At 41.0% G+C, this 23,821-nt stretch overlaps 1 protein-coding gene across 3 annotated transcripts; it reads right to left on the bottom strand.

Annotated features, from left to right (window-relative positions):
* Positions 1–528: 528 nt before the first annotated feature.
* Positions 529–23,821, bottom strand: LOC146566977 (uncharacterized). 3 transcript variants are annotated; one of them, XM_085286623.1, is made up of 4 exons: positions 23,556–23,821; positions 21,268–21,373; positions 11,479–12,075; positions 529–2,672 (listed from the first exon to the last, which is right to left on the bottom strand). In XM_085286623.1, exons 2-4 carry the CDS (start codon positions 21,283–21,285, stop codon positions 2,094–2,096), a joined length of 1,194 nt encoding a protein of 397 aa, XP_085142749.1. In that variant the 5' UTR covers positions 21,286–21,373; positions 23,556–23,821; the 3' UTR covers positions 529–2,093. The 3 variants fall into 3 exon arrangements, with proteins under 3 accessions (XP_085142749.1, XP_085142751.1, XP_085142750.1); XM_085286625.1 differs by having other exon boundaries at positions 529–2,669; XM_085286624.1 differs by lacking the exon at positions 23,556–23,821 and adding an exon at positions 22,020–22,362.

The raw sequence follows: 23,821 nt of genomic DNA, 5'->3' as shown, positions 1-23,821 counted from the left end.
CCGGTGTGTTTGTTAGAGCAGACCCAAAAGCAGACACTGGACGAAGGAGCTGGTTTGCAAACCAGCAGGAAAACATGAAAAGATGCAGGCATGACACGAACTTGACATTAACCAGGCAGACCAGAAACATGACAGATTAGACACAATCAACAACATGGTGAACTTTAATACAGGGGAAGATGACACAAAGGAGACCTACTAAACAATGACCAGTAACTACAGCTAAGGAACCTAGGATCTAATGCCAAAAGGACAAACTATAAACAAAAGAAAACAGAGCGCTGTGTCAACGGATCCAGGACTTAATAAAATCAAGTTTTTAAATTGTTTTAGGTGCTACTGTTACGTGTTTGATTCTATTTTGATTTAACATGGAACCCTTGTTAACTGAATGTGCCTACGGCTCCACCCTATTTCAATAGGTACCTCCCACAGGTTGCACTTATTCCGCCAACGATGTGGAGATCGAGCTGTTTTAGATTCAGCAAAATCAAGGCACTCAAAAAGATCCTCTGGAAAAGATTAAAATTCTTGGAACAGAGTTTAATACACAGAATTATATCAACAGGAAGAAAATACAGTTTTTCTTGCCTTCTGGCAGCTGAGGCGAGAAAAAAACAATCCCAGGTTGCAAAAACTTCATTAATATAATTGTAGATAATATTTGACCTAAATATGCGGGTCTTGTGATTTTAAACATGTAGGTTAGATGCTTATCACAGTGATTCCATTATGTAACCACTCCAGTGTATGTATAGTGTATACATGTCAGTATAAGTCAAGTGTATACAGGTATATATGTCATACAGTTGCAGTGGCCTCATTGTTCTGACAAAGAAAACTAACCTATCGACTACACTACACAATGGAAACATGGTAACAAATAGGGATGGGAATCCTTTAAGTTTTATCCGATACCGGTGTCAAACTGGAAATTTTGAAACCGTGCCGGTGCTCGAACCGGAGGTTAAAGAATGGAAAACACAAACTTTATACAAAAACCTGTTGTGTTTTTATTTTTAGCAGTCTTTTTCTGCAAAATGATAACCAAGTTAGCCTTTTCTGTTGATACAACATACCTCCTTTGGTTGGAACCGGTGCTACACTGGCAGGGCTAGAGACCAGGACTCCACTCTTCGGGTTCTTGGGGGATATTACTAACTCCGGGTCCGATAACAGGCACCACATCTGCAGTAGATGTGCTCGGTGTGAGGTCTTGTAGCAAGCTATCAAATACGGTGCTTTTTCTAGCTTTTACAAAAACGCTATGCATCACCAGGTGCTTCATCAGATGCTGTGAAGTACAGCCAGACCTTTGAGTGCTTCGCCTTGGGCATTTTTAATCTGTAGCTCTCTGTTCCAGGGTGTTTTGGTACCATTCTTTATTCATGGCTGTGTTTGGGGGCAAAATTATGAGTGAGCCCACTCGCTTTACTGTTGGCATGACGCAGGACTGATGGTAGCGCTCACCTTTTCTTCTCCGCTGAAGCCTTTTTCCCAGATGCCCCAAAACAATCGGAAAGATGCTTCATCTGAGAATATGACTTTGCCCCAATCCTCAGCAGTCCATTCACCGTGTTTACATGTTTTTTGTTAAATTAAATCATGTTAACATGAAATAAACAGAAAAGGAAAATTGTGACAACAAAATCTCTTTCTGACTTCTTTAGAAATATATATTTTTCCAGCTCCAGTCCGTAAAGTTAATCTCCAACAAGTAGGACAAAGGATCACCTGCAGCTAAGACGGGATCTACCCTCAACCTGAGCTCACCTGGTCCACCAGCCCTTCATCCAGCATCACCAACAGCAACACAACAGCCCATCAGATTGACCAGCAGCTTTACAGCATCAGCACTTCTCCGATACTTCCAAACAGTGACATGGATCTATATTACATCTGTGCAGTCAGCACTGGCAGAAACAGGAAGAGAGCAACCTTCAGAAAAAGAAATATTAAATCCATCCATCCAGCTAGTGGAACATTTTCATCAGATCTTTACAGGAGATTACATCTGAACTCTGTGGAGCCTGATCTCAAGGGTTTTAAGTCTGACACTGAAACCAGTAGAGGATCTTTCTGTCTCTTCAGATTCACTGTGATGGGAGCGATTTCAGCCCTGTGTGATCACGCTGATGTTTGCACAGAGCAGACAATGAGGTGAATGTTTTGGCACATTGGTAACAGTGAAACAGTTTATTAGTAACGTGGGATCGTTTGTGTTTGGAGTATGAACTGAGATTCCTGAAGCTCTTGTCACACTGGTCACAGCTGTAGTTTCCTTCCATGTGTGTATGTTCATGATTGTTACGACTACCTGGATGTGAGAAGCTTTTGTCACAGTGTCTGCACTTGTATGGTTTCTCTCCTGTGTGGACTCGTTTGTGTGTTTTAAGCTCCAATGCAGAGATGAAAGATGACCCACACTGGTCACAGAGGTGCTTTTTAACCCCAATGTGAATCAGTTCATGTCGCTTTAAGTCAGCTATTGTGGGGAAGCTTCTCCCACATTCTTTGCAGTATTTCAGTTTGTCTCCAGTGTGTTTACGTTGATGTCTTTTTAGGGTGTCTTGTCGACTGAAAGTTTTTCCACAAAGGTCACAACGAAAGTCTTTCCCACCACCACGGTGATGACAGGGTTGAGAACTGGATCCATCTGTGTCGCTCTGCTTCTAAACAAAGGCACAAAGACAGTGTAAGTCAGTCCTTCAACATTTTTATCCTGAACGTCGCCTGAAATAAAGAGCATCTCTGCAGACGTACAATTACATTTGGCTGTTTCAGTTAACACACTCAGTTTACTGGGCTGCAATAACTACAATACTACCAACATAATACTACAGTAATACTAAAATCATAACTGACATGAAAATCTGAATAATCACTCAGAGCTGCTTTTCCATGCAGTAGAATTGCTAACATGCTAACACAGTTTAATGAGCAGTGTAGGAGCCATTCTTGGGTTAATACCTTATGTGGTCACTAGAGGTCACCTTTTTCTGTTTTGATTATGTAAAGGTATTTAAGGTAGACGCACGTAATCGGCGTCAGGTGTGTCATTGAGAAGGCAAACAGTTTGTGACCGTTGCGCTGTTATGCTATGTCGATACGGAATAAAGACCAAAAAGGACAAGATACATACTGCTGGATTTATTGGACTGTGAACATTCATGCATACCAGTGACATCGCGTCACCCCCATTAACGACCACCTCAGTGGCTTCAAGCGTAGGCTTAGCCTCTACATTAGGAGTCACAAACTCCTTTTCTTTGGGGAAAAGTTTGTGCCAACTTCGCCGCGGTGTTTTGGAGACTCGGCGCAAGCAGGAAAATTAAAGTCTGAGTGATCGATCGCCGCGGAGAGCTGAATGCCGTTTGGAAAGGTTACCGTGGAGATTTCACGAGGAGCGGACAGCTGGACTAGCGGTCTGTCAGCTGACGACGTGGAATGCTTGGCGATTGTTCCGTGGATGTTGGAGAGGACTCAGAATTCTTCATCGGAATCAGTACGGCGCCCAACGCAAGGTATGAGTAGCGCTACTAATAAATGGCCATTTATAAAAGTGTGCACACTTATTTAAGAAGAAGTAATTCCAATGCATTGGTGGTCAACCCAAATAAAACTGATTTATAAACAAACTTTCGCATGTGCGCATAAACCCTCAATACTTGATAAATATTTGAGTTTTGGAACATTTGAACTATGGACACAAATAAAGCTGCTGACAGGCCCCCGGAGCCTGCCCCAGAATCAGCTGTGCAAAGTAGCAACGCCAGCAAGGCTGGGACACATCCAGAAAAGGAAAAACGAGTGGTGAAATTGACTGCTAAGGCACTTGCAGAGAGACTAGACAGACTGCAACGTGATAGAAAAGCTAAATTAAATAAAGCTAATAATTTAAAAGAGAGTATAAGGGTCTCAATGGAAAAAAATGAAACTTCTATGGTTAAAGCATCATTCAGTGATTTTGTTGGTTTGTGTAATGAAGCAAAAACAATTCATGGTTCATTGATGTGTTTGTTACCAGATGATGAAAAAGAAAAGCATGAAACATGGTTTAAAGCAAAAACAATGCATTATGATGAGTTCACTTATGAAGTGAAAGAATGGTTGTCAGGTTGCGAACATTTACATTTAAAGGGTGATCATGGTGTTGATGATGGTGTTAAGCCAGAGGACAGTGTTTCAAATGTTGTTGGTAAATCTTCAGTCACTAAAAGCTCATCTAGTGGTAAAGTGAGCACAACTTCTTCTGCCAAAATCAAAGCAAAAGCAGAAAAAGCAGCATTACTCGCTCGTATGGCAGTCCTAAAAGAGAAGCATGCTTTGGAGGAGCAAGAGCTAAAGCTAAGGAGGAAACGTGAACAGCTTGAGCTTGAAGCGTTGCTTTCTGCCTCTTCTGCAAAGTTAGCTGTTCTCCAAGCTGCTGAAGTTCAAAGTATATCTAACATATCATCCAATGCTATGAATTCATATTATGAAAAGGAAATCAAGAAAACAGCTGCTTCAGCCACAGTCAAGCCTAGTACACCAGTCAATGAAGATAAACCTGCAGTGCAAATAGTACAGACTGAAAGCAAAATATCTGCAATGATCCTGCCAGGAACGGAAATCGAAAGTGAGCCACAAGCTCAAACGGTCATCACAACACAATTTCACAATGTGGATCCTCCATCGCCCAGGTCAATTCCTACAGCGGCAGAAGGACGGTTGGAGGACATTTGTACCATTTTACAAAGACAAAATGAAATAACTGCAACCCTTGTTCAGCATCAGCGTGCATCGTCATTACCATCCAGGAAAATACCTGTATTCGATGGTGATCCTCTTCAGTACATCTCTTTCATTAATGCGTTTGAACAAGGAGTGGAAGAAAAGGCCAATAAGAGGGACTGCTTGTATTATTTGGAGCAGTTTACAACAGGACAGCCGAGAGAGCTGGTACGCAGTTGTCAACATATGGCTGCAGGACAAGGCTATATACAAGCAAAGCAACTGCTCAAAGAACACTTTGGAAATGAATATAAAATTGCAACTGCTTATATTGACAAGGCGTTATCTTGGCCTGCAATTAAAAATGAAGATGTGAAATCATTGCAAGAATATTCCCTTTTCTTATGTGGGAGTTGTAATGTCATGAAAACATTGCAACATATGCAGGAACTGGACATGCCAGTGAACATGAAAATCATTTTGTGCAAGTTGCCATATAAAATGAGAGAGAAATGGCGAGCGTTTGCATATGATATATTGGAAACCTCTAAACACAGAGCTCGGTTTCAAGATTTGGTTGCATTTATTGAAAGGCAGGTGAAAATTCTTTCGGATCCTTTGTTTGGGGACATTCAGAATGTAACGTCAACAATCCCTGTCTCAAAGGTTGACAACAGACTGAAGTCACAACCAATCAAACAAATTAAAGGGAACAGCTTTGCTGCTACAGCCACACCCATGAACATGAATAAAACCTACAGCACGGAAAGGCTGATTACTACAACAAGCCATGACTTTACAGTAAAGCCATCTTGTGTCTGCTGTACTCAACAACACACACTGGAGGAGTGTCAACAGTTTCGGCGGAAGAAGCACAGAGACAAAATGCTTTTTCTAAAGGAGAAAGGGCTGTGTTTTGGTTGCTTAGGTGCTGGGCACATAAGCAAGGACTGTGCTAAGCGTTTGATATGTAGAACGTGTGGTAAAGGTCATCCCACTGTCCTCCATATTGATAACAATGGTGTAATCCCTGAATGCTATGGAGAGCCCTCCTCTTCAAAGAATGTAAAAACTTGTGGTCATACAGGGGCCGGAAGAGAAAGCGGTTTGCTTTCCATTCTGCCAGTTCAAATAAAGTCTGTTAAAGGTAGTCATGTCATACAGACATATGCTTTTTTAGATCCTGGCAGTTCAGCTAGCTTCTGTTCAGAGCACCTCATGCAAAAGATAAATCTTGTGGGCAAAAGAACTCAATTCCTGTTACAAACGATGGGTCAAGAAAAGGTAGTCTCTGCCCACTCACTTACTGGTCTTGAAGTTTCTGGTTTAGGCAGCAATGCCTTCTATGAACTTCCAGAAATCCTAACACAGGAAAGGATGCCTGTCACCACGGATAACTTCGTAAAGGAAGAAGATCTGATCAGGTGGCCATATCTGTGGCCATATCTGTCAAAGGTTCAAATTCCCCACATAATGGGGAACAACGCTCCCAAGTTATTGGAACCATGGGAGGTCATTCATAGCCAGGGGAATGGCCCATATGCTATAAGAACAGCATTGGGTTGGGTCATAAATGGGCCCATGGAAGATGGTAAAATCAAATCAAATCAAATCAAATCACTTTTATTGTCACATCACATGTGCAGGCACACTGGCACAGCACATGCGAGTGAAATTCTTGTGTGCGAGCCCCACAAGCAACAGAGATGCAAACACAACAACACAAACGAGCAAAATACAAGAATGGCCAACCTGAAACTAATAAATATATGTACAATATATAATAGTGTATGCATTTCTGGATGTGTATACTAAATATTTTCCTACGTGTGTGTGTGTGTGTGTGTACACATTTTTACAAATTAAATAGTAAAAAAAAAAAAAAAAAAAAAAAAAATATATATATATATATATATATATATATATATATATATATATATATATATATATATATAATAATAATAATAATAAAATATACAGAGTTGAATATGTGCAGAACAAGTGGCATTTATATACAGTGTTGAGTGCATAATGTTGAAGTTCCAGTAGTGAAGCTGAGGTGTCTATGACGTGTTCAGCAGTCTGATGGCCTGATGGAAGAAGCTGTCTCTCAGTCTGCTGGTACGGGACCGGATGCTGCAGAACCTCCTTCCTGATGGAAGCAGTCTGAACAGTTTATGGCTGGGGTGACTGGAGTCCTTGATGATCCTCCCCGCTTTCCTCAGGCACCGCTTCCTGTAGATGTCTTGGAGGGAGGGAAGCTCACCTCCAATTATCCGTTCAGAGCACCGTACTACTCGCTGGAGAGCTTTGCAGTTGTAGGCGGTGCTGTTGCCATACCAGGTGGTGATGCATCCAGTGAGGATGCTCTCAATGGCACAGCGATAGAAGGTCCTGAGGATGCGGGGGCTCATGCCGAATCTTTTCAGTCTCCTGAGAAAGAAGAGGCGCTGCTGCGCCTTCTTCACTGTTTTGTTTGTGTGTACTGACCACGTAAGATCCTCAGCCAGATGTACTCCAAGGAACCGGAAGCTGCTCACTCTCTCCACAGCAGCGCCGTTGATGGTGATGGGGGTGTGTACTTCTCTGCACCTCCGGAAGTCCACTATTAACTCCTTTGTCTTTGCGACGTTGAGGGTGAAATGGTTGTCTTGACACCAGTGGGTCAGGGCGCTGACCTCCTCCCTGTAAGCCGTCTCATCACCGTTGGTGATAAGACCCACCACTGTAGTGTCGTCCGCAAACTTCACAATGATGTTGGAGCTGTTAGTGGCTGTGCAGTCGTAGGTGTAGAGTGAGTACAGGAGAGGGCAACTTGGACAGCGAGCACCCACCAACAGTTGTAAATAGGATATCTGTTTGTAAGCTGGAGGAGATGTTGAAAAGTCAATATAACTATGACTTTAATGAAAGGGTTACAGAGGAAAAGGGTTTGTCAAGGGAGGACCTTAAGTTCATGAAGATCATGGAAAAATCTGCAACAATGGAAGACGGACACTACTGTTTGAAGTTACCTTTTAAAAGGGACAACATAAAGAAGCCAAACAATTTCTCCATAGTTAAACAAAGATTGCAAAGTCTACAACGAAAACTTCTCAACAATGAACAGTTGCATAAAGAATATAAAAACTTTATGGACGAGATGATAAGTAATGGATATGCAGAGCAAATACCTTCACAGCATCTGTCTTGCGAAAATGGAAAGAAGTGGTACATCCCTCATCACGCAGTTTACCATCCCAGAAAACGATCTATAAGAATTGTATTTGACTGTGGGGCATCATTCCAGGGGACATCATTAAACAAGCAGCTCTTACAAGGTCCTAATCTCACAAGCACATTGCTTGGGGTTTTGCTTAGATTTCGACAGGATCCAGTCGCATTTATGGGTGACATAAAGGCAATGTTTTATCAAGTTAAAGTTGCCAAAGAGGACAGAGACTTTCTGCGTTTTTTAGGGTGGCCAGATGGAGATCTGAGCAAGGACATAAATGAGTTTCGCATGACTGTTCATCTGTTCGGTGCAGTATCTTCCCCGAGCTGCGCCAGTTTCGCTTTGAGAAAAACAGCTGAGGACAATCAAACTGAATTCCTAGACAAGGTATGTGAAACGCTGAAAGAGAACTTCTATGTGGACGACTGTTTAAAGAGTGTGGCCTCCACCTCAGATGCTGTTGATTTGGTCAAAGATCTTTCAGCACTCTGTCAAAGGGGAGGATTTACACTGACCAAGTGGGTCAGTAACAATCGCACCCTGTTGCAAAGTATCTCTGAGGAGCAAAGGGCTAAAGACTTGAAAGAATTAAATCTTGACAGAGACAAACTTCCGGTAGAAAGAGCTCTGGGCTTGCAGTGGTGTGTGGAAACTGATACATTCAACTTCAAAATGGATATCCCTCAAAAATCCTGTACTAGGCGTGGAATGTTATCAATATCAAGTTCCATTTACGATCCATTGGGATTTCTTGCACCAGTCCTGCTGCCTGCCAAAGGAATGCAGCAGGAGCTTTGCAAAAGGAAACTGGGATGGGATGAACCAATACCCCAAACCATGTTGCAAAGGTGGAAAGGTTGGCTCAGTGATTTGCAAAGGCTTTCCCATTTCAAGGTTAAAAGGTGTATACAACCAAGAGAGTTTGGACCTCTCTCACATGCACAGCTACACCATTTTTCAGATGCTGGTGAATCTGGATATGGAACCGTGTCATATCTGCGCATGCAAGATAATAGGAAATCCATCCACGTCGCATTCTTGATGGGCAAGGCAAGAGTAACACCTCTAAAACCTGTCACTATTCCACGTCTGAAACTAACAGCTGCTGTAGTTGCTGTCCGAGTGGATCTCATGTTAAGGGCTCAGTTGAGAGTGAAACTCGAGCAATCTATATTTTGGACAGATAGTACATCTGTACTCAAATATATAATGAATGAGGATAAACGATTCCTTACCTTTGTGGCAAACAGAGTCTCATTCATTACAACTGCAACTAAACAATCACAATGGAGATATGTAAGCTCAAAGGAAAATCCAGCAGATGATGCTACAAGAGGGCTCAAGGCTGGGAACGTTGTTCATAGCAGCCGCTGGTTCGAAGGACCAAGCTTTCTGCAGAAGCCAGAAAGTGATTGGCCAACCAATTTAATGGAATGCTCCTTAGAACCAGAGGACCCTGAAGTCAAAGGTGAGGCCACAGTAAATGTTACTCAGGTAAAAGACTTGCTTGATGCTACATGTCAATTGATGGTGTACTTCTCAGACTGGAGAAGACTCAAGGTTGCTGTTGCTTGGTTCCTTAGACTAAAGGCAATCCTTCGTTCAATGAGGGATAAGAAAAAAGGACCGCAACCTTACTCAGATAACCCAATTTGTAAAAGTACTACAAAGGAGAAAGTAAAGAAACCGCAGCTGTACAGACTATCTTCAAAGGATCTTCTGAAAGCTGAGCTTGCCATTATTAGATTTTGCCAGCAACAACGATTTGGAGAGGAGATTGCTACGTTGTCAAGTGGGGAAAGTTCTGTGAGCAGGCACAGCTCAATTTATAGATTAGATCCTTATCTTGACGATGAAGGCCTCTTAAGAGTTGGGGGACGACTGACAAAGGGCTCCTTACCAGAAGAAACGAAGCATCCCCTTGTTCTTGCAAAAGATCAACATGTAGCAAATCTCATCCTAAAGCACATTCATCAACAGCTTGGTCATAGCGGTCGTAACCACACCTTATCCACACTAAGGAGAAGATACTGGATCACAAAGGCCAACTCAGCTGTAAGGAAGGTTATCGCAGAATGTAATTTTTGCAGGAAATATCATGGAAAAGCCTTGGAGCAAAAGATGGCAGATTTACCCAAGGAAAGAATTTTGCCAGATAACCCACCATTCACCAATGTCGGAGTTGATTACTTCGGACCTATTGAAGTGAAAAGAGGACGAGGTACAGCTAAACGCTATGGAGTCATTTTCACCTGTTTAGCCAGCCGAGCAGTGCACTTGGAAGTGGCTAGCTCTCTAAACACAGATGCCTGCATTAATGCTTTGTGCCGTTTCGTGAGTCGAAGAGGTCAAGTCGCTCACATCCAATCGGACAATGGAACCAACTTTGTCGGAGCAGACAGAGAGTTAAGGGAGGCTCTTGAATCGCTGAAACATACCCAAATAGCGGATGCTTTGCAACACATTGGAATAAGATGGAGTTTTAATCCGCCTGGAGCATCACATCATGGTGGAATTTGGGAACGGATAATTCGTATGATCAGAAAGATTCTGAGATCCGTTCTTCAGCAACAACAGTTGGACGACGATGGATTAAATACGGTTCTATGTGAAATTGAAGCAATTTTAAATGACAGACCCATCACAAAGCTTTCTGATGATCCAAAAGACCTAGAGCCACTTACACCAAATCACATCCTCCTGATGAAAGGAAAACCATCTTTACCACCCGGACTATTTGACCCTCAGGATATGTATCTGAAGAGAAGATGGAAACAGGCTCAGTACATCTCAGATCTTTTTTGGAAACGATGGATACGCGAATACCTGCCTTTGTTACAGGAGAGACAAAAATGGAACCAAAAGAAGAAGAATCTAAAACCTGGAGATATAGTCATTATAATGGATTCTTCTGCACCACGTGGTTCCTGGCCACTTGGAAGAGTTCTGGAAGCCATTCGTGACAAAAAAGGACTTGTGCGATCTGCACGTTTAAAAACAAAGACTAATATTCTGGAAAGACCTGTAACTAAACTTTGCTTGTTACATGAGACTGTAATCTAAAAGTGTGTTACTTATGTTTATTTATGTGAATGTATAGGTCTAAAGTAGACTGTATTAGTGGCTCCTTATTTTCTTTGTGATTAGAATTGCCATGTCTGATAGCCATTTCAATTAGGGGCCGGGGTGTAGGCGCCATTCTTGGGTTAATACCTTATGTGGTCACTAGAGGTCACCTTTTTCTGTTTTGATTATGTAATGTAAAGGTATTTAAGGTAGACGCACGTAATCGGCGTCAGGTGTGTCATTGAGAAGGCAAACAGTTTGTGACCGTTGCGCTGTTATGCTATGTCGATACGGAATAAAGACCAAAAAGGACAAGATACATACTGCTGGATTTATTGGACTGTGAACATTCATGCATACCAGTGACATCGCGTCACCCCCGTTAACGACCACCTCAGTGGCTTCAAGCGTAGGCTTAGCCTCTACAAGCAGAGTTGTTCCAAACAGTCAGGCTAAAATGACAAGATACAAATCTAAATACATACCTCACAGTAACTGCACTTGTAGAGTCCCTTTCTGGTGTGGATCTGTTGGTGTTGTCTCAGGTAACGTGGAGCTTTAAAAGTCTTCTCACACAGGTCACATTTATAAGGTCTCTCCACATTGTGGGTAAACATGTGTTGTTGTAACTGCCTGTTGGTTATAAACTGTTTGGCACACTGTTCACAGCTGTACACATAATGTCTGGTGTGAATGCGTAGGTGTGCATTTCGACTCTCTATGTGGCTGAAAGTTTTTCCACACTCGTCACAGCTGTATGCCTTAATTCCAGAGTGGGTAACTAGATGATTCTGTAAGCTCCTACTGTGAGTAAAAGCTCTGCCACACTGATCACAGCTGTACGCTTTAACTCCACTGTGGATGAGTTGGTGTGATTTTAGGGCACTCTTCCAGGTAAAAGACTTTCCACACTGATCACAGCTAAACGCTTTAACTCCAGTGTGGATGACCTGATGACGTTTTAGTGACTCCTTCACAGTAAACTTTTTCCCACACTCGTCACAGGTGTGTGTTTTCTCTCTCTTTCTTCTGTGAGGTTTGTCGGCCTCCTGAGAGCGCTGACTTCTCGCTCCATGTTGGTCCTGCAGTGACAGAGATACAAACAGAGGCAGTGAGTGAAATGCAGTCGTGGAACAAACTCAACCTTCAAACTCCCTCCATTAACACTAGTTTTAAACCTGAAGGTGGAGTGTGGCACCAAACACCTTAAAGGTCTCTTATCCCCACCTGCTGGTAGTTCTAACACATTACATCCAACCTGCTGTTAAAAATAATTCATGACTGTTCAAACTCTAAGATCATGCCCTCCTGCTAGGGCTGAGCCATATTACCGTATTTTCACAACCATAAGGCGCACTTAAAAGTCTTAGATTTACTTCAAAAAGTACGGCGCGCCCTATAGCGCAGTGCGCCCTGTGTGTTGTAATGAGGACGTAGTAGAGAACGCCATGAGAACGCTAAAGGGTCAAGTGCGTGCGTTGACTTTATCGCACATACCTGTATAAAAGAACAGGTATGTGCATTATGTGGAACATCGTTTTTTTTAACAACCCTGAAAATGGCAAAGAGACACGCTTACGAAGCACAGTTTAAACTGAAGGCCATCAGCTATGCGGAGGAACATGGAAATCGAGCAGCGGCGAGAGAATTTAAGATTAACGAATCGATGGTTCGCAAATGGAGGAAGCTAGAAAACAAGCTCTGGCAGGTCAAGAAAACGCAGCTGAGTTTCCGTGGACATAAGGCGAGGTGGCCCGAGTTGGAGGAAAGACTCGAGCGGTGGATCATCGAGCAAAGAACGAGCGGGAGAAGTGTTTCGACGGTCACCATTCGGCTAAAAGCAGTTTCACTAGCTGAAGAGATGAACATTGAACAAGGAGGTCCATCTTGGTGCTTTCGTTTTATGAAACGGTGCCATTTTTCCATCCGGACCAGGACTACGGTAGCGCAGCAACTTCCAGCGGATTATAAGGAAAAGCTGGCCATCTTCCGCTCTTACTGCAGCAAACACATCGGCGACAAAAACATCCAGCCCAGCCACATTACAAACATGGACCAGGTCCCGCTCACTTTTGACATCCTGGTGATTCACACTGTGGAGAAGAAGGGGACCAACACGGTGGCGATACGCACAACGGGGCACGAAAAGTCTTCTTTCACTGTTGTGCTTGGCTGCCATGCTAATGGACAGAAACTGCCGCCTATGGTGATTTTTAAGCAAAAGACTTTGCCTAAAGAGAAGTTTCCAGCAGGAATCATCATTAAGGCAAATGAAAAGGGCTGGATGGATGAGGAAATGATGAAAGAGTGGCTGAGGGAGGTGTATGTAAGGAGACCAGGTGGTTTTTTCCACGCATCACCATCGCTGTTGATCTGTGACTCTGTGTGCCCATCTCACAGCCGATGTGAAAAAACAAGTGAAACAAATGAACTGTGAGCTTGCTGTCATTCCGGGAGGCCTGACAAAGGAACTCCAACCGCTGGACATCGGTGTGAACCGCCCGTTCAAAGTAAGGCTGCGAGCGGCCTGGGAGCGATGGATGACCGGTGGAGACCACAGTTTCACTAAGAGTGGAAGGCAGCTCCGGGCGAGTTACGCCACAATTTGCCAATGGATTGTAGATGCTTGGGCTAACATGTCTGCTGGCACTGTTGTTCGAGCTTTCGCAAAAGCCGGCATCATTTCCGAGGAGCCGCATGGCACGGAAAGTGACTCTGACAGTGAAGAAAGTGAACCTGGCATGTTTGATGGAGATTTAGCGCAGCTGTTCAATTCAGACACAGAGGATGAGGACTTCGATGGGTTTGATTAATGATAAAAATGTGAGTACCAAACTTTGTTTTGCTCCTGCTTTATTTTTAAATACGCACACTTGTATGCTTGTGTGTTGTTGATGATGACGATTACCGGTAATAGAAATCTGAGTAAGGTACCGAACTCAGGTTTGCTCCCGCTTTATTTTTAAATACGCATACGGTACTTGTATGCGCCCTATAATCCAGTGCGCCTTATGTGTGTGTTAAATACAGTAATGGCACACATAACTGAGACTGCGCCTTTTAGTACAGTGCGTCTTATGGTCGTGAAAATACGGTATACCGTTCACGGTAATACCGGTATAATGTTAGGCAACGATAGGAAAATGAAACATCGCAATAGAATGGGAGTAAAACGCGCATGCGCAGTGCCTTTGTTTTCATACGCACATGGCCGATTGTTGAGTGAAACAGATGAACCAGAATTGGTTTGTAAAATGGTGCAACTTCCGTGATGTGGAACTGATTTGGTGTTTGTCCGTCAGATACACAACAAAGCACATTTTTTTGCAGAACATGCAAGCGGCCGTCGTATTTGTCGGACTAAGATGCTCTTAAATCTGGGAGTAATGTGGGTCCTAAACTCCATATGCTTCAAGTCAAACGAACACTGCAGCATCACTGAGAGTTAAAAACTGTCTTAATTCTTTCATCTTTAATAAAACGATCAGCATTGCTGCTTTACCAGGTGTAACTATAAAGTTTAACTTCCAGGTATCGATGAAAACAAAAGTTATTACATTTAACGGAGTTAGAAGTTAGCAGGAAGCTCGCTAGTTTCGCTAGTTACCTAAGCATGATACAGCATGTTCTGAAAAAATTCAAACGTACAGCTCTGCTATCACTTCCAACATAAATGAAGACAGGAAACTAAACAGCAGTGACGTTTGTAGGGTTACTGAAGTTGGGCTAGCTGGTATATAATGATGTGCTACGTGATCGCTAGCGACACAGCTATGTTAGCATAACATAAACAGTGAAGCTGGAGGACGAACACTAACACTTTTCCACTTATAAAAGTTAACGTGAAAGTTCCTCATGGTTAGAGACAAATGCAATCGCATGGCAGGATGCTGTAAACGGACCAAACTTCAGTCAGGAGAACTGAGATAATCCATCCACAATACAAGGTTAGTCATTAATATACTGCAACAACATGGGAATAGAGCAGCTGCCAGAGAATTCAACATTAATGAATCAGTGCTACAGAAGTTTCACGTTTGCTCCGGCAGTGATGGCTAGGTAGCCCACTGCTTTGTCTATGCTCGCTTGCAGATTCTGGATAGAAAGAAACAATGAAGGAAAGAAAGATAGAAGAAATGTAAGATAGGCTTCTACTGCACCACAGCTTCTGTTACCTTCAAGGACTCTGCATCACAGCTAACGAGGCTAGCAGCCAGGCCACACCAGGCTCCATCACCAGCTAACGAGGCTAGCTGCCAGGCCACGCCTGGTACCAACAAACAGCCAGTGAGGTAATTGCCAGGACAAGCCGGGCTTCGGCAACCCTCAAGGCTGCTTCGCAACCAGCGGGCCTTAACGCCGTTAAGATGCCGCCTAAGAGGGGCAATGTTAACGTTAATGAGGAGGAACTGGAGGACATAAAGAAATCCCTAAACTTTATGTCTGAAGAAATAACAACAATATCAAAACAACAAAAACTGATACTCAATTTAATGGATGATATTAAAGAACTAAGAAGGCAGAGCGAGGAAAAGGACAAGAAGATTGCTATGCTGGAAGGACGGGTGTCAGATCTGGAACAATATTCAAGAGTAAATGATGTGATAGTGACAGGACTGGAAACCAAGCATCAGACATATGCACAGGTAGCAGCATCAGAGAGAGGGGAGCCACCCGAGCAAGAGCTACGCTCTTTGGAAGAGCAGGTAATGGCCTTCTTTAAAAGCAAAGGTATCGAAATGGACAGTAAAAATATTGAGGGATGCCATCCTCTTCCGAGGAAAAACAAAAATCAAATACCTGCCATTATCATTCGTTTTGTTAATAGAAAACAGAAAAAAGAACTGCTCAAGCAAGGAAGAAAGCTAAAAAGGTACAAATGTTTATTTAAATGAACACCTAATCAAGAAAAATGCAGACATTGCAAGACAAGCAAGAATATTAAGAAACTTGGACGTCAGACTGTAAAATATTCATTAAGTTAAATGGAACACTAGAGCAGGCTAAGGTTCTAGTCATCAAAGAGATGACGGAACTAGAAAAATATAACTGAAAAATGCTAAGCAGTGCTAAATATGATGGGACCGTCCAAGTGCACAACCAACGCAGATGTCTGACAATTTTCAACTAACAACTCATATAGATATTGAAAATAAGACATTGATGTATGACAGCAACATAGATCCTGATTGTAATTTCTTTAACAATAAGACAAATGAATGCAATTATTATAAAAATGAGCAACTTAAAAAGGAATTCAAGGTAGAACAGGGTATAACAATGGTTCACTTTAATAGTCGAAGCTTATATGCAAACTTTCAATCCATCAAAGACTACATAACACAGTTTGAACAGCCATTCAATGTGATAGCCATATCGGAGACCTGGATAACTCCTGGAAAAGAAGAAGACTTTAAAATAAATGGATATGAATTCCTTCATGTAGACAGGATCAACAAGAAAGTAGGTGGGGTGGCACTTTACATTGATAAAAACCTAAAGTACGAAAGAATGGGAAGAATGACAACTGTTATTGATGGAGTGATGGAATGTTTATCAGTGGAAATAAGTATGGAAAAAAGGAAAAACCTAATTGTCAGTTGTATATATAGAACACCAGGATCTAAGATTGAGATATTTAAGGATAATATGGAGGACTTATTTACAAATATAAATCAGAAAAGAATGTTTATTTGTGGGGACTTTAATATTGACTTATTGAATCCAAATCATAATAAGAGTACAGAAGAATTTATTGATTCCATGTACAGCATGGGTTTATTTCCACTGATAACAAGACCGACCAGAATAACATCTCATTGTGCAACTCTATTAGATAATATATTTACAAATATAATAGAAGGAAATATAAAAAGTGGACTGTTAATCAATGATATAAGTGACCATTTACCAGTCTTTGCATCGTATAATTGCTATTATAAAGTGAACAACGATGGACATAAGATTATTTACAAAAGAATAAGAACAGAGGAGACATTAAATTGTCTTAGAAATGAACTTTTAAAGCAAGATTGTAATATTGTATATGAACAAACAGAAGTTAATAAAGCTTACGAAGGATTCTTAAGAACATTTAACACATTACTTGATAAAAACTGCCCAGTAATTGAAATCAATAGGAAACTCATCTATGCAGGAAGACCATGGATGACTAAAGGACTACAAAATGCCTGCAAAAAAAAAGAATACCCTATATCGAGAATTCATAAAAAAGAGAACAATAGAAACTGAAAGTAAGTATAAAACTTACAAAAATTAATTAACTAATATAATGAGATCCTGTAAAAGAGAGTATTACATTAAAAGGTTAGAACACAATAAAGATAACACAAGAGATATATGGAATGTATTAAACAGTATAATCAAAAATGAATCAAGGAATAATGATTACCCTGGGTACTTTATAGAAGGGACAAGAAGTATTAATAACATGGAGGAGATAGTAAATGGCTTTAATGAATTCTTCGTAAACATAGGGCCAAAACTGGCAGAAGAAATACAGGTTGATGGAATAGAAAGGGACACTGGTGAAAATATTGAAAGGAATAGTAGCTCAATGTTTTTAAGAGCAGTGGAAGAGAAAGAGATTTATGACATGGTTAGAGGACTTAAGAACAAAACCAGTACAGACTGGAATGATATTGATATGGTAACAGTAAAGACAGTTATTGATGGTATTGTAAAACCATTAAAATATATATTCAACTTGTCGTTTCAAAAAGGAGTTTTTCCACAAAAAATGAAAGTTGCTAAAGTTATTCCCATTTACAAAACCGGTGAAAGGCATCATTTTACAAACTATAGACCAGTGTCAATACTCTCCCAGTTCTCTAAGATACTGGAAAAACTCTTCATAAAAAGATTTGACAGTTTTGTGGAAAAATATGAATTAATGACAGATAGTCAGTATGGGTTCAGAAGCAACAGATCAACAGCTTTGGCACTGATAGATTTAATGGAAAAGATAACCGAATGTATGGATAATAAGAGGTATGCGCTCTGCGTTTTCTTAGATCTAAAGAAGGTGTTTGATACCGTACTGTTAATCATGAAATTCTATTTAAAAAACTGGAAAAGTACAGGTTTAGGGGAGTTGTTTTGGAATGGTTAAAAAGCTATGTAGGGAATAGGCAACAATATGTACAAATAAATGAATATAAATCCAATTTGATGGATATAGCTTGTGGAGTACCTCAAGGTTCAGTACTGGGTCCAAAAATGTTTATTATGTACTTAAATGATGTCTGCAGAGTATCGGAGATTTTAAAGTTTATAATATTTGCAGATGACACAAATATACTGTGTGCAGGTGGGGAATTGCCACAGGTTTTGGGGATGATCACACAGGAATTAACGATATTAAAGAAGTGGTTTGATATAAATAAATTATCATTAATCTAGATAAAACAAAATTTATGTTGTTTGGAAACGAAAAGAAAAACATCAAAGTAGAAATATGTGTTGACAATGTATATTTAGAAAGAGTAAATGAAATAAAATTTCTTGGGGTGATCATTGACCACAAGCTCTGTTGGAAGCCACACATTACTTATGTTCGGGGGAAATTGGCACGGGGCATTGCCGTCCTGGGGAAAGCAAAGCATATGTTGGATCAGAAAGCACTGCACATTTTATACTGTGCTTTACTACTGCCATATATGAGCTACTGTGTAGAGGTCTGGGGAAACACATACAAAAGTAACACACAAACAATAACTATAATACAGAAAAGGGCCATTAGATTAATGAATAATGTGGGGTACAGGGACCATACAAATGCACTCTTTGTCAAAATGCAAGCTATTAAATTCCAAGACTTGGTGAAGCTTAAAACAGCGCAAATAATGTATAAAGTAAGAAATAAATTGCTTCCAAAAGAAATCTGTAAATTGTTCATAGAAAGAGAAGGTGGGTATAACTTAAGAGGGAAATGGAATTTAAAAATTCAAAGTGCTAGAACAACTTTAAAAACAATGTCTATCTCAATTGCAGGAGTTAAATTATGGAACAGTCTAACAGAAGAAATAAAAGACAGTCAAAACATAAAACAGTTTAAAGTAAAATATAAAAACCTAATTTTAAATAAGTATAAGAATGAAGAAAACGGGGTTAACCCAGGACGGTAATGTTGCTGGTAATGGTGTTGTGGTTCTTTTTTGGGTTTTTTGGTTTTGGTTTGTTTGTTTTTCCATAACTTGTGTATCGGCAAATATACACATTCTGTATTTATCATATGAAAGAAACTATACTGTGGAGGGGCATGCTAATTTCTTGTTTTTGATTGATGTATGTTTTTTTTTTTTGCTTTATTTTTGTTGCATATGTTGTTTGTTTAATTTAAAACAAAAAAAACAATTAAATGAATGAGAGGTAAAACTTAAGGGGGTAGGGACAAATAAGTAAATACTTCTACCTACTCCTTTTTCAAACAAATAATGGAATAATAGTTTGTAATGATTGTGAAGGCACATGTTTGAAATAAAAATGAACTGAACTGAAGGAAGCAAGAAGAATGAGTTTAATAAAGTTTGATTTATCTGACTGCTTTGTTTTGCTTAATGTGCCTTATAATCCCGTGCACCTTATGGTCCGAAAAATACGTACTGCACACTGCAGTTTAATGTTGCAAAGCACCTCTTTTTAACTTCAGTGGATATTATACATGGTTATGCTCAGGATATGTCAGCCAATTTCTACTGGAAATGACTTTTGGTTAAACTTTCAGCAAGGAATAAGCATTTGCACTGTTACATTTTTATAAAGCTTTAATGTACATAAAAACCAGCTTCTTGTTTAAGTGAAAATAAATGGAAGGTTGTCTTTTTGCGCTAGTAATGTTGTGGAGTTGTATTTTGTCTCGCATCAATTATATCGTCAGTTATATCCTTATCGCAAATTTTCAAATATATATCGTGATAAATATTTTTGGCCATATCGCCCTGCTCTAACTCCTGCTGTACACAGTTATTAATGCTAGCATGCTAACACACTCAGAAAAGTAATAAATGTTTACCAAGTCTATACTTTTTTATGTTTCCTGTTTCCTATTATATATTTCTATCATTTTGTCATTTTTCAATATTAATAATTACAATGTAACATTTAAAAGTTGATTCAGTGAAGGAAAATATTTTACTTTTGCTCCCTACATGAGAAAATGATAAATGGTAAATGGCCTGTATTTATATAGCGCTTTACTAGTCCCTAAGGACCCCAAAGCGCTTTACATATCCAGTCATCCACCCATTCACACACACATTCACACACTGGTGATGGCAAGCTACATTGTAGCCACAGCCACCCTGGGGCGCACTGACAGAGGCGAGGCTGCCGGACACTGGCGCCACCGGGCCCTCTGACCACCACCAGTAGGCAACGGGTGAAGTGTCTTGCCCAAGGACACAACGACCGAGACTGTCCAAGCCGGGGCTCGAACTGGCAACCTTCCAATTACAAGGCGAACTCCCAACTCTTGAGCCACGATTGCCCTAAGAAAATTGTGGCTCAGAACAAGAAAATTGTATTTTGTACTCCTTACATTTGCAAAACAGATGTGTTACTTTTAAGGCATCTGAGGGGTTTATTTCATCACTGCAGGCATCAAACATCAAACCAACTTGAGAAACGGGAAAAGAAACACATGAAAGACAATCCTGATCGTGTACTAATCACCAGGGTATGAAACATAAAAAGAGATGAAAGAGGCAAAACTGTGAGTCATAGTCAGGAGTTAAAGTGAGACGTTGTTCTTCTTTCTTTTTTGCACAGCACCTGAACAAACAGGTAATTTCAAATGCAGCGTTTCTATCAACAAACATCAGCAAACACACAAACTGTTTGTGTGCAGTTTGTCTCACAGTGTGTTGCTGGCTAAAGGTCCAGCTGCTGTACATCACAGGGAGAGAAAAGAAAGAGAGCTAACTTCACTCAGAGATGGAGAAAGATAAGACACACAGGACAGGAGAGGAAGAAGAGAGGTTAGATTTAAAGGGAAGGACTGCTCAGTGGGATTCGGTCAACTGGAGATTAAAGCTTACATGTAAGTCCTCATGTGTTGAAATCAGATATTGGGTCTGTACATGTGACATTATGTTTTTTCATAAACTGAAAGATGCTGCAAAACAATCTGAGGCAGATTATTTAGTGAAGTGATTGTATATATAATAATATACAACACAGTGATATAACCGGTTGGGAGGATGAGAGTTTTAGACGTGACTGATTATTTGGTGAAACTGTGATATTTTCCTCACCTCCTGTGTTGAGCTCATTGTTTCCTCTGTAGTGACTCAGCTGAGTCCAGATGGCTGAAAATGTTCCTCTGCTGCTCCGTCAGACTCTTCTCCTCCTGCTGATCAGCTGGGACACAAAACAGATCTTTGTTAGGCTCCACACTGCACTGAAGAGTCAAAGTGTCTCATATGTTCATCTGACAACACAAAGTACAAATTTCACTCTGATTGCTTGTAGAAATCTTGTGAGACGTGTTGTGCTGCAAAGTGAGGAAACTCTCTCACTCACTTATACTTCAGGAGGAACTTTGTGACATTGGCTCTAATATTCTAAGCAGCCCTTTACTATGACAGGGCCAGAAAGTCCTATTTGAAGGTTTGGGAGAAGGACCATGTTAAAGGTGGATTGGGGTTTATACACTTTGTTATGATACAGGTAAGGCTGTAAGAGCCTGAGAAGGTGTCCTGAATAAACCTCTAAAACCAGTTTTCAGCTAACGACTCTGCTTCAGTCTGGAAAACAGCAACTACAAGTTTAAAGACTCCATCAACAATTCACACCCAGCAACAGCCTGAACAGCTCCTCCTGTGGTTTCCACAAACAGGGACAGACATGTTACTCCCCCACCCCACACTTTCCACACCTTCAGCTAGGGCTGCACGATTAATCGTTAGAAAATCGCGATCTCGATTCATACTTATGTGCGATCTAATTTCCAAACGACAAAGATTAAAAAAAAAAAAAAAGAAAGAAAAAAGGACGACGATTGTACCGCATTTTGATCCGGGACGTACTCTGCATGAAAACAAGCGCTCACTCTTCCTGCTCAACAAATGACAAGGGCGGAGCCTTATACCACGTGATACAGAAGCTGTGCCGTGTGATGCTAAAATTAGCAGGGACAAAACAACGGAGAGCACGTAAGGGATGACGAGAAAGTGACAGGAGAAAATCTGTCCCGGTCAACCACCCAAACATCAATAACGGGAACCTTATACAGCGCTTCCCTATACCCGTCAAACTCCCGCAGGCACAAAGAAATTACGGAGGCTATTACTTATCACCTGACCAAAGATATGGCTCCCATCAACACTGTGCAAAACGAGGGATTTAGGAAAATGATCAACACCCTAGACAAACGCTACACGGTGCCGTCCCGCAACCATTTTTCTATTGTTGCACTACCTGCTCTATACACGCAGTGTCGAGCAACGGTGGAGACGGAATTCCATTTGTTGTTTTTATGTTCAGTCTCAACTGTTACGAAGTTGATGTGCAGTTAATAAGCGCAATAAAAATTTATACTGGAAAAGAAAATCGTGAGAGAATCGTGATCTCAATTCTAAGTCAAAAAAAATCGTGATTCTCATTTTATGCAAAATCGTGCAGCCCTACCTTCAGCCCCCCAGTCCCACCACCTCCACCATTCCCCAAACTTTGATTATTTTCATCTAGACGTAGTTTTTTGTGGGAGAAACATTTCGTCACTCATCCAAGTGACTTCTTCAGTTTCAGCTGACTGCAGCTCTCCTCAATTTTCAACAGTGCATTTGCATAATGACTGAAACGAGCACCACTGAAGGAACAATGGGCTGGGAGGTCAGTTATTGAGCATTAATATGCAAATTCTCATGATCATTGATCAACAACCACTGATCAAATGCTGTGATTGCAGCGACTCACTCACTGTGAACGGTAATCATGGTCATTGATCAGTGGTTTCAGTGCTTTCCTTCCTGCTTTGACTGCAGCTGTGTTTGACACAGGAAGACATTATTACATTCTTCACACTCTCCTGCACATTAACCACCACAATATATTTTATTCTCTGTGCTTTCAAATATGAACACTGTTTACTTTCATCTCTGTTTCATTAGTTTTTGTTAACATCTTCCTGTGCATCACTTTACAGCAGCCACACTCATTAAAATGAGACTTTGTAGGAGTTCACTTCCTTTCATCTGTTCATCCACAGCAGCTGGACAATAAAGTTTATTGTGACCCTGATACTGCAGCAGATCGCTCTCATCCATTTCCTGTTATCACTTCAAATAGAAACGAGGCTGTAGAGGTTTGGTGCAGGCAGAAAAACAGCTGCAGGGACAATGAAAAGACTTTTCTGCTCCAACTTCTCCCAGCATGCTGAGCTAATGATTAGTTGGTGTTTTTCTCCAAACACTCTCTCACTCTTCTCTCAACGTGTTCACAATAAACTGTGAACAGACACCGAGGAGAGCAGCAGAAGACCTCATTCAGGAGCTAAACTCAACATGAACTGAACTCACAGTAAAGTTAGCTCGGTGCTTACCTTTAGATGAGCCCACAAACCGAGAGAAACTCCGCGATGAAGCTGGAACTCTTTCCAAACACAGGAAACAGATCAGGGAGCAGAGACCCACGTGGTTCACGCTGATCTCAGCTACGATCCAGGAGACAAGGGTGGGCAGATCGATGCAGATATCGATCCAAACGGTCGTTTAGTTTGTTTTATCATCTAAATTCACTCTTTTACTTGCTTTGGATGAAAAAATAGCTCCGTCTGTCATCCCGGAAGGCGCTTCGTCTTCTTTACAT

The sequence above is a fragment of the Mchenga conophoros genome, linkage group LG9 (genome assembly GCF_057382185.1).
Source record: "Mchenga conophoros isolate Kocher_MC1m ecotype Shallow Benthic linkage group LG9, M_conophoros_male_GT1.1, whole genome shotgun sequence".
In the NCBI taxonomy this organism is placed as follows: Eukaryota; Metazoa; Chordata; class Actinopteri; order Cichliformes; family Cichlidae; genus Mchenga; species Mchenga conophoros.
This window is presented reverse-complemented; position numbering and strand designations above follow the sequence as displayed.